The sequence below is a fragment of the Tinamus guttatus genome, unplaced genomic scaffold (assembly GCF_059628265.1).
Source record: "Tinamus guttatus ecotype Peru unplaced genomic scaffold, ASM5962826v1 Tinamus_guttatus_pri_ptg000060l, whole genome shotgun sequence".
In the NCBI taxonomy this organism is placed as follows: Eukaryota; Metazoa; Chordata; class Aves; order Tinamiformes; family Tinamidae; genus Tinamus; species Tinamus guttatus.
Window position 1 is genome coordinate 11369354 of NW_028288594.1, and position 18161 is coordinate 11387514.

General features: G+C 48.4%; 2 protein-coding genes across 2 annotated transcripts in view; both read left to right on the forward strand.

Moving 5' to 3' along the window:
• Window positions 1–18161, forward strand: part of LOC104580026 (glycerol-3-phosphate dehydrogenase 1-like protein) — a 320964-nt gene that overhangs the window by 242769 nt on the left and 60034 nt on the right. The gene's annotated exons all lie outside the window — the stretch shown is intronic.
• On the forward strand, window positions 16580–17935 carry C1QL2 (complement C1q like 2). The gene is made up of 2 exons (XM_010227572.2): window positions 16580–17381; window positions 17606–17935. Exons 1-2 carry the CDS (start codon window positions 16752–16754, stop codon window positions 17783–17785), a joined length of 810 nt encoding a protein of 269 aa, XP_010225874.2. The 5' UTR covers window positions 16580–16751; the 3' UTR covers window positions 17786–17935.

Below are 18161 nucleotides of genomic sequence, written 5' to 3' on the forward strand. Positions count from 1 at the left end.
GAGTCGCGCTCCCTCACCTGGCTACGTTCTTGCTTCACGCAGCCCAGTATAAGAATATTAGCCTAAGAGCAAAGCCGTTTTTTGCCTGCAAAGTAAAACCAGTGCTTTATGCAACGAGGTGTACAGCACACCCAGACCAATTAGCTTGGAAAAGGATTACTGGCACGACGCTTGGGAAAACCTGTGACAAGCTCACCAGGAACGTACCTCTGAAGGCTGCTGCACGGGGCAGTGCTTTTGGTATTGTTGAGAGATGCTAATGTCACAAAATGTCAATGAGTAACTAAAACCACGAGGAGGAACTCCATACCGAGGATTAAAAATTGTAAGGCAGTGCAGTTTTAGGGTCAACACCTCCTTCAGTGAGGAATGGGGAGGAGGAGAGCAGGGTTTAGAGCCAGGAGTCCAGCAGTGCACACTGGTGACAGGGGCTGGGCTGTGCAGAGGGCCATGTGCCCAATGACAAATGTGTTTCTTGGTGGGAAGAATTCACCAAGTGCCAGATTTATCTCATTCTACACCCCCTGATCCCAGAGGAGCAGAGCTGAGCTGCCCTGGGTGTGTTCAGCCCTTTTCTCCCCATATTTAGTGCCTGGGATGCCCCACATGGCGTGTCCCTCTGTCACAAAAGCCTTTGCTGGAAGGTGTTGCTCCACTGGAGGTGGGTCCAGGGTTGATTTTGCAGTTGGGGGTGACAACGAGGTCCTGCTCCAAGCCATGGCTTGGGCAGGAGGCTGGAGTTGGGTGTCTCTGGCTAGTGGGAATAGCCCGCAGCGCATACAGGCATCGCTATCCAGTGAGTGTTGTACTGAGGCCCTGGAGGATATTGCTGTGCTAAAGCAAAATTGCAACTGCCGGCAAACACAGTGTGCTGGCGAGAGGCCATCAGCTGGGCTCGAGGAGCCTGAACGAGGAGACAGAAAGCAGAGAGACACAGGGAGATCACAAGCCAACCCAGTAGACAGGGTGTTCGCAAAAAGGGAGCCTAATAACTGAACATTAGCAAATTACAGTGGCACACAAAGCACAGCACAAAGATTAGAAGAAGCCAGAGGCACCACTCAAAACCCCTTGGCGAAACACTGCTCTTTTCACTGCAGCAATGCACGTCTGTTATTCTGGCTGTACTGAACTGCTATTTATTTACACCTTGTGATATGATTGCTACTGCCGGCTCAAACCCTGCTGACATGTTTGGGTTTCTCAGTGGTCCTTTTTCTCTTGGGTAAGCAGGACAGGCTCCCTGTGTGGAGACAGAAGCAGGCTAGGTATTTCCCCAAAAGACATGAGGCCGCTGCAGGAAGCAGCTGGGGTCACAAGTCAGCCCCTTTTGCAAGACCCCGCTGTATTCAAGCCCTTACTCGGGACGCCGTGTGCCTGTCCCCTCACCAGTGCCACGAGTGAGCGGGGTTCAGCTTCCCCAGGATCGCAGCCCGTGCCTTAGCTGAGGGAAGCACCTAAATGATTCCAGCAAAGGGTCTCTCCCTGCGAGAAGCTGGTGGCAGAGACGCCGGCATGAGGCTCTCGCCCCATCCTCGCTGAAGGAGCTGACCTTCACAGCTATGCTGTATAGTAAGTAACCCCTCCGGCTGGTTGGCAGGAAAAGCCTTTTATATCCTTCCAGCACCTTTGCTCTGCGTATTTTGCATTTAATGGAGGCGGGAATTGCAGGCGGCTTTCGCGAAGCCTCCGTGGAGCTCCGTGACGGCGCTGCTGCAGCCTCGAGCGCGCTGCGTCTCGGCGCCGCGGTGCGGACCCGCCGGCTGTGCTGTGCAGGCGGCCGAAGCGCCGCGCGTGGCGTCCCTGCCGCTTGCACTTTGTAGCTGTTGAGCAGCTTTTGCAGAAGTCCTGCCCGCGAGTTTTAAAACGCTGTCCTGCCCGCGCATGTAAGTGTGTTTGCAGTGAAGCGCCCGTAGTGCTGGCAAGCTCAGAGGATGGGAATCCTCTAGGTGTCTTCCGCTAAATCACGCTTTCAAAGGCAAATCTGCATACGCACCACATAAAACATTGCTTAGGTAGAACGTATAAAACTCCGGTTAAATGAATGAACCTTACCAATATTTCCCCCTTATTTTTTTCTGGGTTGAAAACCACAGACCATATGGGTCGATAGACCATAGACAGGGGGGGACCATATCGTGCAATTTGTTGAGGTAGCAGCAAGGGGAAAATAGGCATCAGTGTTCGGAGAGGCACCAACTAGAATTTGCAGGACATCACTCAAAATGAAAGTGCAAGTAAAAAAACATAAGCAGAACAAATCTGGAGATCTTTTTATTTTTTTTCCTTTTTGTTGTAAGACATTACTTTCAGCTAACATTTGTTTGATCTGAAAAGGAGTTTGGTGGAGTGAAGCATAAATGGAAGATGAATATTGTTTCCAGATTTCTCTGTGATGCTGAATGATTAGTCCTTTTGCCGTTGTACATAATACAGACTATGATGCCTACAGTTAAGTTTATACATTTTTCCTGATGATATCCCCTTTTCATTTGATCATAATTTTGTCAGACATAGGCACTTCAAATTAAAATGTGTCTTGTGGCTGATACATATGGCCATATATATTTGCTTGTGTGTGTCAATGCACATTTTTAGCAAAAGGAGTTTAATTATTCTTGAGAGTAAGTTTACAGGTTTATAGAAGACCAATTGATTTTATATATATTCCTAAAGATGTTTTGTAGACACGTGTTGCAGAAACCCAGTGGGATTCAGCACCTGATTTCCCAGGAGATGCAGCCAGCACTGAGCACACCCTGATGCTGCACAGACCCTGCGCATCACAGGGCTCATGTGCACTGTTTCCGCGGAGCAGAGAGAGATCCTTATTGAGCAGGATTTCCCTCCTGCTGCTCTTCCTGCCGCTGAAAGCTGCCGTGATGTTGGGCGCAGCCTGGGGTCTGTCTCCTGGTGCTCTCCATACTCCTGGGGCAGATCCAGGAGGGGTGGGATGGGCCGTGCTGGGTGCTGAGGGACGGAGATATGTAGAAAGGCTGAGGAGGGGATAGGAGCCCTAAAGGAGAGGTAGGCAGTAGATTTGGAGCAGGGGTGCAGAACCTAAAGACAGGGACAGGAATTGGGGATATAACGGAACCAAGGCGAGGGTGCAACAGAGGGTGAAAAAGGGAATATGGGAATGAGGCAGAAGTCAAACTGGGAAAAAATGGTACCAGGTAGAGGATAAAACAGCAAAGAAAGCAGAAGCGGTGCTAGTCAAGATCGAGGAGATGGTCCAAAAGTCTGTAGGTGCTGGAGGACGCTCCTCCAAAGCCTGTAGCTGATACTGGTTTGCCTCGTCTGGAAAGCGAGCAACGAAATTGGTTGAGCAAGTGTGGATCTGTGACTCCCTCTAGGGGCAGGTTCCCCCGCACGATCACCCAAAGTGACAAAATCGGGACCCCGAGGCCCTAATTCACCCCCTGCCCTCCAGCCCATTCCCTAGACTCTCTCCCGCCCATTGGGTCTACGATGATTCCTTGTCAGGGAGTTTTCAAATTATTTGCTTTTAAAATCAGGGCAAGTGACACACCATTTCTCTTAAAACTAATTTCCAGGGGCAAGGTCTCCAAAGGGCCAGGACAGAGGCTCCCTGCCCGGTGTCATTCGATTAGCTCCTGCATTTGCATTACAAGTTGGGCTTCAGGGACACGCTGACTTACACGTTCCGTTCGCCTCCATCCGCGCCCAGGAGGGACCGAGCGCCGGTGAGTCAGCGCTAGCAGCGGACGAGGCTGCTCTATGTAGGAGGTTCAGAAGCGTGTGATGAATGAAGAAAGAAAGCACAAGAGCACGGAGACGGCTCAGGATAGTTGGATGTTGCCCTGTGGATCTGAATTCGGTCCTTGCCACAGGTACACGGTTCTGCTGCTCTAATGGACAAGTCACAGGATCGCACAGCCTCCCCTGTGGTTGCCCTGTAACTCTGAATTTCCCGGGTCCCAGGAAACGAGCTGCTTTCTAGGAGTCCCAAGTGCTCGCAGAGGTGACAGGGAGCTTTGCTGAGCATGTACAACACACTCTGCTAGGCAAAAGCACTCTGAGAAATCAGGTTTCGAGGAACTAACAGTCACAAGCCTTGCTCTTGTGACCGCTGTTATACGGTTTTGCCTGTTGATGAAGGTAGGTTGGAGCTTCAAATGTGGGCCGGGAGGTGGGGAAGTTGGGGAGTTGGCCTATGTTCCTCTCTGCCAGCTGCGCTAGAGTGACTTTGAGGAGAAGTTGAAGAGGATGGATGGGCTGGTGGTGTCTTAAACCACCAAGGCAAGGTTTCCTGGTGCTTATTTATTGGGCACCTCCCAGTCTACAACCCAGCTGAACTCAGGAACTTATTTTAAGGTTGTATTCATTCATGTCTGTAAGAAAGTAAGGTCAGTGATACACTTGTGGGAAAGCACAGGAAGAAATTTGCATTGGGTTTAGATGCATCCAATAAGATGTGTTGAGTGGTGAAGAGCAGAAACCTGGTTTCCAACAGATCTGTGGGTTTTCCCCCTCTCTCTACACCCTCCATCTGTATTACCAGCCCCATCATTGCTGTGACAGTCCTTCTGGCTAGCCTAGAGCTGAAGGTGTCCTCCCTGACCAGCCCTGACAGAACAGTGTCACAGCTGGGGATTGACTATGTCCTTTCACTAGAGCACTTATTTGCATTTCTGACTTTCAGGACACTTGTGGAAATACAACTTTTTGACAGTCATGGTCACAGTTTGGTTGAAACCGACTCAGAGGTATCCGGCAGGGAGAGAGTGTGGCTACTGAAGTCTTGTTTCTCTAGTAACCTGGCTAAAGATTCCGGCTGGCCACGGAGGAGCCAGCACTGCTTGGTCCTGTGAGCCCTCTGGAAACACATCTGTGCTCAGGGAATCCAGCATCTCCCTGCATGTGCCTGGGAGAACAGAGGGCAGGATGCACTGCATTTTGGCATTTTTTGACTTGTCTTTGATGTAACTTTAACACTGATATAATTTAACATATACAAGAAGGATGAGAAGGACCTAAAGCAATGTCTTTTCCATGCTGTTTGTTATTGACATAATTTTCTTCAAACTTTTTGTACATTATTATTACTCTTTTGGGGTTGACTGGCAACCTGTAGGCCTGATATCTAATTCACCAAAGTAACAAAAAAAGACTTTGGATCAGGCCAGTGACTTCTAGTAACTTTACTCCTGGTGTAAACAAGAGCAGGATGTGACTGTGTGAATTTATAAGTAGAAAGAGCCAACTTCTGACTGAATCTATAGCATTTTTCTGGCATTTACTTTGCATAAATTAAGACATTTCCATAAATAAAGAGAAAACTTAATAAGCCTCAGAAAGGTTAGACTGTTTCCACTGGATTTTATGTCTGTTGCATAAATCCTCCCAAGCAATTCCATACTTTGTATGGAGATCTTTTTTTTACAGTATAAATTCCATTAACACTCTCATGCCATATGTGCTGTATATTAAAGTGAGCATCCTCCTGCACTCCCATTAAATCACTGGCATATGTTTTTGCCTCCTGATTCAATCAGTGTGGAGCCATTTGGGCAGTATGGTGTTAGAAAGCCCTGTGCTGAGCCCCAGGACTGCATCAGCGGCAAAACTAGCCTGACCTGGAGTTAATCCGTGGCTTTCTGATGATTGAGTGGTCCTAACATGATAGAATATTACACACTTGTTGTCATCCCATTATGAATAGGCTGGACTCATTGTACTGGCTTTCTTGTTTCTAATCATTTTTTCTCCTAAAGTAAAGTAGAAATGCTTTAATATTAAGCATGTGCTTCAATGATGCAGAGATTTGACTGGAGCAGAGGTCTTACAGATGGGGATGTGAAAGCAAAATCGAGTAAGACAGTGATGAGCCTCCTGCACGGGCCAATTCCTAGGGTGACCAAGGGCTGGGAACTCCACTTCCTCTCTTGTGTGAAGTTAGGCTACCCTCTAAATCAGTGAGTTCCACCTTCAGGCAGGTTGGGGTCCATTTCGAGGAGTCCCCACCAAAAGGAGCAGAGAGCTCTGGGTGGCAGCCTCAGAAAATATGATTTAATAGAGCTCTAAGATAAATGGAGAGTGAGCATCCCTCATTGCACAGTCACCCGCTGCACTGACCCAGAACAGGTCCCAGCCCCTGCAGGCTCACGAGCACTTTGTCTCAGAAAACTGCTATGTGGGAGAAGGCAAAATGGATTTTTTGAAAATAAGTGTTTCCATTCTGGGCATGTTCAGATTTTTTTTGGCACTCAGACAGGCCTCCAAACAACTAGAATATGTGCAAAAGCACGTAGGTGCACAACAGATCACATCTACAGAAACAAGAAGTTTTCATGTCTAGTCTATTTCAATGGCACCGAGGTCCCAGGATCATCCAAGTCATGCTGGATGCCTTAGCCATTCCCCACTCACTAAAGATATTCTATGGAAGTGCTGCAGTTTGCACAAATAACTTGAAGCGCAAAAAATTGCTTTGATTTCTAGATACTCTGAATATTCTGTGAATATGTTAAAAGGAAAATGATCCTCTTTGTCATAATCAAAAGTAATTACAAATACATTTAAACAGAAAATCAAACTGAAATCAGTTCCAAATGTTTTGCATATATGAACAATGTTAGTTGTTACTATTTGGTTCTCTGAAGCAGCAGTAGATCCCACATCTTGCTACCGTAGATGCTCTGCAAAGGTGCAGCTAGAGACTATCTGGCTGGAAGGCTTCATTTTTATAGGGCTCTTCCTTGTGACTGTGAAGATCAAAATTGCATAAAATAAGATCAAGTCTCATTGCTCACCAATACCAGTGCCATGATTTAGCACTTTTTGAAACTGGCTTACTTTGCACAGAATGGGCGCGCAAAATGCCACATTTTCAGTTACTGTGCCTTGCAGTCTTGGAGCTGATGACTCTCACTTACTCGCTTCACATAACTCTACCCTTGCCATTTTCCCTTCTTTTGGACAGAGCTCTTGGCTTTCAGACAATTCCTGCAGACCCCGCAGCAGTTGTGTCACCATAAGATGTGTCATTCATACTGGAAGCAGTCAGGTTTGAAAACTGAGGAACTGCCTGACTTGCATCTTAGGTGGAAGAGACAGTGAGTGAGCAGACACTGAGGGAGATGCAGACAGATGATGTCTCTTAGCCTTCAGCAAGCCTTAATGTGGTCACAGTCAAGACTAACATATGACTCTAGAAGATGCTGGTAATACAACACACTGCTTGTTTGGGACTCTTTGGAAAGAAGTTGTGATGAAATTTTGTGACACAACAGTTTTGCAGACTTCTTTTCCCTTTCCTAGATGCTTCAATGTGAAATCTGGACTGCAAGAAGCTGCAGTTTCCCTGGGGGAAAACATTAGGATTAAGCAGATTTAAATTTCATGGTGCAGAATCCACGTTCCAGTTCTGAACTTGCACAGCACTTTGCACAACAGGGTGCCAGTGCATGACAAGGTTCCCAATATCCATCAAGACAGAAAACAGCTATATAATAAAGGGATAAATATTAGCCAACATGTTTTTTGGCAAGTTGCATCACACCAATATAATTTTCTTCTGTAACTAGTAACAGGCCTTGTATGTGAAGCAAACCAGTAGGTATCACATAACTTGATTTGAAAAAGCTTATAACACTGTTGCACATCACATTCTTATATGGAGCTAGGGAAAATTTGTCAGCTGAAAATACCACAGGATAGTTGCAAAGCTGACTTGGAAGGAGAGGTTGTCAGCTGGTCATTGTAAAATGGGGGGTTCTGGTACTGTTTATGGCTTCAGCAATGTCCTCGGTGACGAATCAGAGAACACTTATTAAACTTAGAAGCAGGTGATGACAGCCGGCATGCTGAAGAATAGGCTGAGAACTCCAAATAATACTGACAAACCAAAGACTGAATGGAAAGAAGACCAGAATGCCATTCAACAGTGAAAACTGCACTTAGGAATGTTACCTGAATTGAGGGTGCTGAATGTTATTCAGAAAATTATTTAGGTGCTGTAGGGCTGGACGGGAGTCAGTAATGACCTACTTTTGATATAGGCAACTGAAAGGGTGTACCGGGTCTCCCATTTTAAGCTTTGCACATTCAAAAAGATGGAGGCTATGGGAGACAGTCCATGGGGAGCAACGAGAATGACCAAGCTCTACAGAACATCAGTGATGCAGAAAGATGGAATAAACTGAGGTTGTTCAGCTTAATGGACCAGCAAGTTAACAATTGTCAAGTATGTGAAAGCTACTGCAGAGAGGAAGGAAATCAACTGTTCTCTCTGACCACGATGGATAAGGTGGAGTCAGGACATTAAACTGCAGAGAAATTGAGACCATTTACTAGGAAATGTTTTATGGGATGGCACAGATTATGAAGCACTGAAATAGGTCACTTGGTGATGTTACAGAGTGTCCATCTCTGGAGAGATTTCCTTGTGTTCTTTCCCGTGTGTTCCTTTCACACTGATCATGCAAATACATGGACAGTCATGAAATACTCACTGCCTTGAGATCCCATCTACCTGCTGCTGCTGTGAATATGAGAGGCCGGCCTTGCAGTCAAGATGGTGGCAGAAGATTTAGCTCTCAGTTGTACCACCTTTCTTTAGTGAGCCTTCCCAGACAAGCAGCAGTGCCTCGGAACCCCCCTGAACCTAAGAGTCTGCTTCCAAAGAGTCTGGCTTCTGACTTCTTGGGACTTCTTGGCTTTTCAGAGAAGTGGTGTCATTACAGCCATTGAGAAATATTACAGCTCCTTGAGAACATGTTCTCAGAATAGGATTTGGGGCATCACTTGAAATCAAATTCATAATATTAATCCTTCTATCAATGAAGATACATAGCTAGACATCCACGATGTTGCCTTTTCTGTCTGACATGAACTAGACTTAATGAATTTAGTATTTACTTCATCCACAGCTTTGCCCAGGGAACATATCCACAGGTGTCAGCAGGCCTTGGGCCTACCTCATAGGGTGGGCACTGCTGGCTCGGAGAAGGACATTAGCTCACACCAGGCTTCACTTCCACACCACGTAAAGTGCAGAGAACGGCTCATGGCCCCACCGCCTGGTAAGGCAACCAGCTGTTCCTTCTGTCACTGCCTTCCTTGCGGTCTGCAATTGGCCCTGCTCATTCAGCAAGAGATGGCTGGAGGTGAATACTTCAGGAGGGCTCTCCTCCTCCTTCCACCTGTTTTTCATTCCTTGACTCACTGACTTTAAGCTGTAAGCAGTGACGTGACAGCTGAGTCATGGACGCACCACCTGGATGCTGTCAGCATCAATCTCTCTTATAAGGATCATAGAAGAACAAGATAGAAAAGGCTGCTAGGGCTTCTCATCCGTCTTCCTGCCAGTGGGGGACAGAGCCCTGCAGTGCGGTCTCTGCCTTTGCCCAACCCAGCTCTCAAGTTATCAAGCAACGGGGCTTTCACCTCTCCTCCTGAGGAACCACTCCACGACCTAATAAATATCATTGTCAAGGAGAGCTTCACTTTTTCTTTTTTTTTTTTTTTGCCTAGATTTGACTTCTATGAATAAATCACATCTAACTAATCTAGCTAATATTCATACAGAGGTGGGTTGTTGTTTCTTTTTTCTGGCAAAGCAATTCAGTAAATGTGCAAAACTGGAACTTATGTGTTTTATTTGTGTTCTATTTAATAGTTATAAGAGTCTTCCTCTGTGTGCCTTGTTGTGCAGAGTGGATGGGGAAGAAAAAAAGATGCAGCGCTATGCCCTGGAGAACTTACGCTTTTCATTTAAACAAGATACAGTGACTGAGAATGACAACTAATGAGAAGGCAGGATGAGAGCCATACAAAAAAAAAAAAAAAAAAAAAAGGTCAGAATGTTTCTAAGTAAAGCCCATTGTCATGCTTTTAATTTGGGTTTATATTGGATCAGTCACCATAAATGGCCACATATTTTGAGACAATTTTTTACCATGTTTTAATCAATTAACCGTGTTTCTTTCCATCTCACAAAGCCATCTTGCCTACTTCAGTTTTCTGGTGTTTTTTAAAGCTTCTTCTATTTATTTATTTATTTGTTATTTTTTGTTTGTTTTGGCTTTTTTTTTTCCACAGAAACCTGTGGGTTTTTTTTTCCTCACAGGTAATTCATGTTACTGTAGGTAGTCTGGTCATTAATCTCCTCAGTGTCTGCGCACTGTATGAGCTTGGCCAGCAGATCCAAACGCTAGGGCTGGTTTACTGGTTTACTGTGACCTCTGTTTCTGCCTCTCTGTTCCCTCTCCAGTGACACCCCAAATTACACTTACTCTGCAAGCAGCAGTCAAGGGTCCCCTTAACCTGGAGCCGTTTGTTGAAACATGAAAAACAACTTATCTCTGTATAAATCCTATAGCTGCCTGCTCTCACCTGAACAATTCCTTTTCTCTGGGCAGCAGTAAACCAGAGAAAAGCTTCACAAACCCAGACCTTCTGCCTTGCTTTTTTTCCATGTGCCTTTCTCAGGCTTTTACAACCTGTTTCTGCAAGTTTATTACACCTGACTGGTGGAGAAGCCATTCCTGCCATCCTCGGCTTTGGGTCTGTAATCCCCATGTCTTGCTCCTCGTGCCACCTGACTAATAGAGGAACCCATTTAATTCATAGAGCTATAAGGCAAAAGTATATTCTGTGGCAGCAGGATGTGGTACCCCAGATGTCCATTTAGTGCCATCTGTCTCATCTGTGAATTTGATTACTATTTCTTACTGATTTTATTCTTGTGATACTTGAGGGGACAAATTCTATCTGGTACCTGACTGCAGGTTTAGTCAACTCCTAGAGGGAGGCCCAAATGCACTTCAAAAGCATTTATAATGTGTGTCTTTCATTCTGGTTACAGCAGCTTCCCATGCACATCAATTCCCTGCAGCAATTTTTCCCTTCATAGAATAGAAATAATCAGCCTAATGGTTGGGTGTGGAAATTGTGCTAAATTAGGACAAAGGATGTGAATAAATGAACTGATTTTTAGCTTTGTGACCTTCCAGCCTCCCCCTTCACTCTTCTGAAGTCACAGTGGCACAAAAGGTGAATCCTGCCATGAATTTCAGAGGCCTCAGGAGGGAGATGGGTAATTTCCAGATGGAGAGTCCAAGGGTTTGGTTGTACACACACAAGCACAACTGCCTGACATCAAAGCAGCTGCTCTGGTCTATGCAGCTGCTGACTAAAGCTTTAGGGCATACCACTGGCAGTTAGTATCACCATGATGTTACCCATAAATTAGCTTACATTTTCTTTATCATTTGTTGGGAAGGCCCCCAACTAATTATGAAAACAGATGCTTGGTTGTATGGATAGTGCAGAGTTATTCCGGCAGTCACACTGGAAAAGCATTAGTTATCTACGGAGACAAACTGAACAAGACAAATCTAGGGACGACCTGTTGCCCTTCAAGCAGTTTGTAAACGCATACTGAGAAGCATAGGACTGGGAAAGAAAAGCTGAAATTTCCCTCTCTGTGACTCCAATTCTAGTCTTCTGTTGGCTATGGACAAGTAATTTTGGCTTCTCATTTTGTTTTAATTTACCATCTTTAATCAAGACTTTATTCAAGCCTGATAGTTTTCCAGGTGGTGTTTTTCAGATCCTGCCTTTTGGACAGTTTTGTTTCTCTCTAAAACTAGTTTAGCTTCAGCTGAATATCTGCTCTGGGATTGAGGAACTCCCAAATGGCCTGGAGTTACTGTGGCATTTCCTTCACCACCCCTGGTTGCCCAGGCTGAATAGCAGCCCTCGTTCCATTACAAGTCCTCACTGCTTTTTGGGGACACAAATAGAAATGCACACGAATGCTAAAGACCAGGCAAATGATAGTGACCCCTGAACTGATGGAGTAAAGGTGTTTTTTTTTTTTTTTTCCATATTCTTCCTGTTCTTCCCTGCATTTAACACTGTGCTGGAGGAATTACGGATTAGTTCTCAGTTCTGAGAGGTTCTGGGCTGGTGGCTGCCTTCAACTAAACTGCTCTTACCTCTCTTGTGATCTATTCTGGATGTGTTCTTAGTCTGTTATCTTACCCATATTCCTGCTTGGCTGTGTTTCATGCCTTGTGCCTCTTTTATTTGGCACCAGCTTCAACTGTTGTGCGAGATTTCTCCATTCCCATATAGGCTTTTGGCAAACCTGAGTGAAGTAACATCAGGGTGTGACTTTGTGCTAATAGCAAATGTGCTACTGGCTTTAAAGTGAGAAGGAAGAAGGAACTCCCTCAGGTTGCTCTTTTCCAGGAAACACAGGTTGGATTCTCCTGTGCTTGGTGAATTGCTCCTGTCTTTGGGATGCTAAGGCATGACTTCCACTGATTCCCTCCATCCCTCTATGCTCTTTATATTTCTCCAAGTAGAGGCCCATAGGCAGCACTGCTCAAAAGTGAGTGAGTGTCTAAACATATTTGCCCAAACACCCCCTTATAAAGAGATCATCAGCAGATTTGGTCTTTTTTTGCACAGCAAATAAGTGTGGTAAAGTGCAAACAGCAGCAGTTCACCTTGATGAATATGCACAGTAAAGCCTGGCCAGTTGCAAGGGCTATTAGGATTGCTGTTGAATTTCTTATGTAGGATGTGTAATAGCAATTATTTCGATGCGGGAGGGGGATGATTCTATCTGTACATTTCTTTAAGTTTTGTAATTTCAGAAAGGCAATGAATGAAGCACTTCAGAAGATCAGAGGGTAATGCTAGTCAAATCTTTCACCAATCCCAGCAAAAGAAGGCAAAACAAAGCTAGGTACAGGGACTGGAAAAGGTACCAATCCAAAGCATTCGCATGTATTCACGGTAGTCTTGATTGCTGTTTTTAAAAGTACTAAATTATGATTCAGGAAGTTCCTGAGCCATGAGCTGCTGTAGCCTGAGATAAAATGTATTGTATAGACAAGATCTTAATGTTGTAATTTTGCTGAATGTCTGTTGTTGTCCTCTGTCAGAAACAGGCCTGATCTGATATGGCTCTTCTGATGCTGTCAGGTTTAAAGGGCCAAAAACAAAATGGAACCTAGAGGAGGGATTGAAGCAGAATTCAAACATTTAAATCCAAGAATCAGTCTAATCTTAGAGGCTCCTAAATCTAAAGAAACCTGTCTTCAGCTTTCAAATCCCTCAAGTATGCAAGATTCAACTTCTGCAGGTGCCCAAAAGCACTGCCATCTCGGTGGGTTTGGACTGGTCTGGGGACCAGTCAGGAGTGCAGATTGGTAAGGGGATGGTCCTGCTCTTGTTAGCATTCTTAGAACATGTGTCATGGAGCAAAGCAGGAGCAGGAACGCGTTCTTCTCTTCCCTCGCTTTGGACAATGCCACAGCAGTGAGAGAAGTTATGCAGGGCAGAGAGAGCTGCGTTCATTTTCCTCCTTCAACAGAGAACTCGAGCTGACCACTCCATACCTATGCAGGAGCCATGTGCTTCAGTTTAGGAGCTACCTGTGTGACAAGCATGTGCTGCTGGCAAAGAGAGAAACCTCCTGAGAAAAATGAAGTGAGATAGAGTGGAAGTCTCTTCCACTTCACAGTTTAGATGCTCCTTCAGAAAGGGGGAATTCTGCATTCTGGAGTCACGTGCTCTTTTTTACATCACATTTACATCTTACCTTCCTGGCTGGGCTTTGCGAACAGCTCTTGGAAGGATCAAGTATGTGCCCTCACCAGTATGCTAAAAAATAATATACACCTGTATTCTTCTATTCCAGTGAATCTTTAATTATTTTTATAGAAAAAAAAAGGGAATAGCTTCAACATACTAAGCATGTGTTACTTCCTCCCCACTCTCCTGTCTCCTCCAGGTAACTGGTACAGTGGGAGGTTACAGAGTCTCCTAGTAAAGACCGGTTGGGATTCCTCAAGCAGCAAATGCAGCTGAACACAAATCTTCTTCTTGACATCCTGATGACCATGTCCCCCTGAAATAAAGAAGGCTGGAGCCATTTTGAATCCTTAATGATCAGACTCTGACCATACTTGTGAAATGTCTAGCCTTGGAGCCAAGCCTGGTTTGAAAGCTCTGCCATGAACTCTTTCAGTCCTTGGCTTCTTCTCTTTGTATCTTTGAGGAGAGTGCTCTCACCAGCCTTTAGAATTATTCTTCCTTCCTCCAACCACATGAATACTTCAGTATTTTTTGAGCAGAGTATCTCTAAAAGACTCAGCTGCATGGCTGTGTACCTGTTTTGAAGCAGGAGTTAAGGAGGTAGCTGGTAGAAATTCGTGTGCCTCTGGAATGCAGATATTTCTGTATGACGTGTCTGGTTTCTTGACAGCCTCAGTTTTGTTCTTGTGCCTGAACTGTTAAACGCTTCCCTCAGCAGCTGGGTTCCTAAGTCCCCAAATCACTTTTGCTGGTTTTTGTGTCCACAGCACTAAATATGTAGTAATGTAGGATCTGTGTGCAGATGGCACAATCTGCCTCACTGACCACTGTGTCACTTCTTGGGACACAAGAAGCTTCACATCAGTCAGTTCTGCAGGTCTCCAGAAAACTGGTTCCCATTGAGGATTATTTATTACATGTTAAAGCCACTCTGTGTTTACCTTAAAGCAATCTGATGAAGGGATTAACTAGGTGATCAGTTCATCTCACTGCATCACAGAGGATTAATTAAATTATTCCTAGACAAATTGCTGGGGTTTGACATTTAATCTAGCTACTGATCTCTCTGTCAACTTCTCTGCCTGCTTTCTGGAGTGCGATACTGTCCTTATTAAGGATTGTGTCAGCTGTGCATCTAGTTTTGCCGTGCTGTAAATTAGAACCCATTTCTTCTTCTGTCTTGTTGTTCTGCAGGAATAATAGATCCCCAGTACAGAAAATTATTCCAGCTCTGTAGCTGGGACTGTTGAACATACTGTTTCCAGTACTGGCCACATTGTTATAAAGTGAACTAAAGCAAATAGGGGAGATTTAACAGAGAGCAAATACAGGAACTTTATTTATTCGGAAAGGGTTAGAAAAGCTGCAGTGTAGCTGCTGTCTTTGGAAAACAGGAGATTAAACGGACATGTGAGTGAGGTTTGCAGAACTCCAGAGGGAATAGCAACGATTCGCACATACAGGGATATCTGAGCTAGTGACAAACTCTGGAACAAAAGAGAAATTAACAGCAGCTTAGACAGGGATGATCAGCAGTGCAGTGTAATTTGCTTGTGAATTTATTTGTATTTAACACAGATAATATATGGAAAATTACACCAGAGTTGTAACAGAAACAACTATTAGAAATCATTTAACAAAGCTCTAGACAAGTGTGGGGGCTTGTAACAGCACTGTGGGATGCCACTGTTAATTTAAAGGAGAGGAAGAGGACTTATGTCATGATTTTATCTCTTAAGACATTCAGCTAAATGATACATCTTATACATAGCACAATACAGCTTAAGTGACAGACAGAGTGTAATATGTGTAATATGACTATACTATTGTCAGGGAAAAGTTTCCATTTCCAAGACTAATTCCTCTTGCAGGTTTACATGTGCTTTACTTACATACAAAAAAAAAAAAAAAAAAAAAAAAAAAAAAAAAAACAGAGACTTGCAAGGGCCTGAGCTCAGGTCTGATCTCAGAAAATCCTGAATAACTCCAAGAAAAAAAAAATGCTGCCTGTGGCGTAACTGCGACCGCGCTCTGGTCTTTGAATGCGTGAGGTCCAGGTGGAAAACCTTGATGTCTCCTTCTTTATTGAATTTCAAGGAAAGAGAACAGAAGAGTCCCAAGCCCTCACGGGGCATTTCTGCAGTTCTCGGAACAAGCGCACATGTCACCGTTCGCACTCGATGCCTCCGGGCCACCGGCTGCAACAAGCTCTGGATCAGGCTGAGCCGCTCGCTTCCTCTGACCCACAGGTTGGTCTATTTTAAGACAAAACAGCCTTTGCCCTCGAGCGCGCTGAGCCTGCTCCAAACCCGCCCGTCCAAACGGGCCTTTACGGAGGAGCGCAAGGGAACAAGCGGAGCGCTGCAAAAGCTGCTACCGCGCAGGGAAACCGGGCGGCCAACTCGTAACGCGACGCGCTTGGCCGCGGGCGCTTTGCGGAGCGAAACCCGCGCGCGGCTCTCGCCTCGGGACAGCGGCGAGCGGCCGTTAACGGTCCCGAAGCGGCCGCCAGGCAGCGGGGCGGCACCGCGGGGCTCGGGGCGGCCGGTACCGCTGGGTCCGCAGCCGCCCCGGCACCGTCCCGCGCTGAGGGGAGAGGCGGCGGCGGCGGCGCCTCAGAGCGGCGGGGCGGCGCCGCCCCGCCCCCCGCCCCGCCCAGCGGCCGTTAACGGTCGCCGCCAGCGCCGCGGGCAGCCTCGTCCGCCGCGAATGTCCCGGCGCGGGCGAGCGGCAGCGCGCACCGCGGGGAGCCCCCGCCGGCCGCCCTGAGGCGGCTCTGCCCGCTGCGCGCCCCGGCCCCGCAGGTGCGTCCGGGGCCGCCCCCCGCCTGCCCGCGCAGCCCGTCGGGGGGCGGGCGGCGAGGGGCCGAGGCGGGCGCCGCGACGCCCCCCGCGCTGGCCCGGCCCCCGCCGGCGCTGCGGGGCTCCGCGCCCTCCGCCCGGCGCCTCGTGGCGGGGCGCTCGGCCGCCCGGCGGGCGGGCTGAGGCGGGGGCCGGGCGGGGAGGCGCCGCCGGCGGGGACTTCACCGCCTTTTCTTGCCGTCCCCTGCAGGGAGCGGCCGGCTGGCGGGAGCCACCATTACCTCGCACGGCAAGGAGGAGCTGCTGGCGCTCGCCGCGCGGCTCTGGCAGCGCAGGAGGCGGCTGCTGGCCGCCGCCGGGCTCGCCCTGGCCATGGCTCTCGCCCTGCTCGTCGCCGTGCCCCTGCTGCTGCTGCAGGCGCCCACCCCGAGCGGCGCCCACTACGAAATGATGGGCACCTGCCGCATGATCTGCGACCCGTACAGCGGCGGCGCCCGCCCGCCCGGCCCCGGCAGCACCGCCGCCGTGGAGGCGCTGCAGGACCTGGGCGCCAACCCGCCGCCCTTCGTGCAGGGACCCAAGGGGGAGCCGGGCCGGCCGGGCAAGCCGGGCCCCCGCGGCCCCCCGGGCGAGCCGGGCCCGCCGGGCCCTAGGGGGCCGCCGGGGGAGCGCGGCGACTCGGGCAAGCCGGGGCTGCCGGGGCTGTCGCTGGCGGGCGGCGGGAGCGGCGGCGGGGCGGCGGCGGGCGGCGAGGCGGCGGGCGGGCTGAGCGCCGCCTTCAGCGGGCCGCGCATCGCCTTCTACGTGGGGCTCAAGAGCCCCCACGAGGGCTACGAGGTGCTCAAGTTCGACGACGTGGTCACCAACCTGGGCAACCACTACGAGCCGGCGAGCGGCAAGTTCACCTGCCAGGTGCGCGGCATCTACTTCTTCACCTACCACATCCTCATGCGCGGCGGCGACGGCACGAGCATGTGGGCCGACCTGTGCAAGAACGGGCAGGTGGGTGTCGGCCGGGCGCGACCCCCGCCTCCCCGGGCTCGAGACCCTCTCTCCGCGGGTGCCCCTTGGCCTCCCGTCGGGGGTAGACGTGGTGGCGGCGGGCGTCGATGTGGCCGCGCCGTCGGGGTGGCCGCGGGGGTGGACGGGGTGGCTGCGGGGGTGGATGTGGTGGCCGCGCCGTCGGGGAGGCTCCGGTGCGGGCTCTGATGCGGCTCTGTCGGCAGGTGCGGGCCAGCGCCATCGCACAGGACGCCGACCAGAACTATGACTACGCCAGCAACAGCGTGGTGCTGCACCTGGACTCCGGCGACGAGGTGTACGTCAAGCTGGACGGTGGCAAGGCGCACGGTGGCAACAACAACAAATACAGCACTTTCTCTGGCTTCCTTTTGTACCCCGACTGAGGAGAGAACGGGGCAGCGCGGTGCCCCTGAGTCAGCCGCTGTGCGCGGGGCTGCCGAGCATCTCCGTGCCCCACTGTGCCCACCGTCTCCACAGGTCACTTTAGCTTCGGTACCATTTTGTACGTATGTCCTTTTTTTTTTTTTTTTTTCCTCTTTCTCTCTCTCTTTTTTTTTTTTTTTTTTTTTTGGTGGAAGTGAAACACGGAGTGAAAGAAAGCGATCCCCTTCCTCATCCCCCCCTCCTTCCCCAGAGCCCCCCTTTGCGGCATGCTGCACGCACCACGCTGGAAGCTCGGAATCCCGAAACTCCGGCGTGGTTCCCTCTGTGTGCAGGAGTCCAGAGCTCAAATGTGCCACATGCTGAATTTGATCTGGT

What these genes read in the sequence shown, in the direction of transcription:
- C1QL2 (XM_010227572.2), top strand. Translation starts at nt 16,752, where the DNA reads ATGGCTCTCGCCCTGCTCGTCGCCGTGCCCCTGCTGCTGCTGCAGGCG. An exon ending in ACCTGTGCAAGAACGGGCAG is followed by an intron (nt 17,382 to 17,605) that starts GTGGGTGTCGGC and finishes CTCTGTCGGCAG; the next exon opens with GTGCGGGCCAGCGCCATCGC.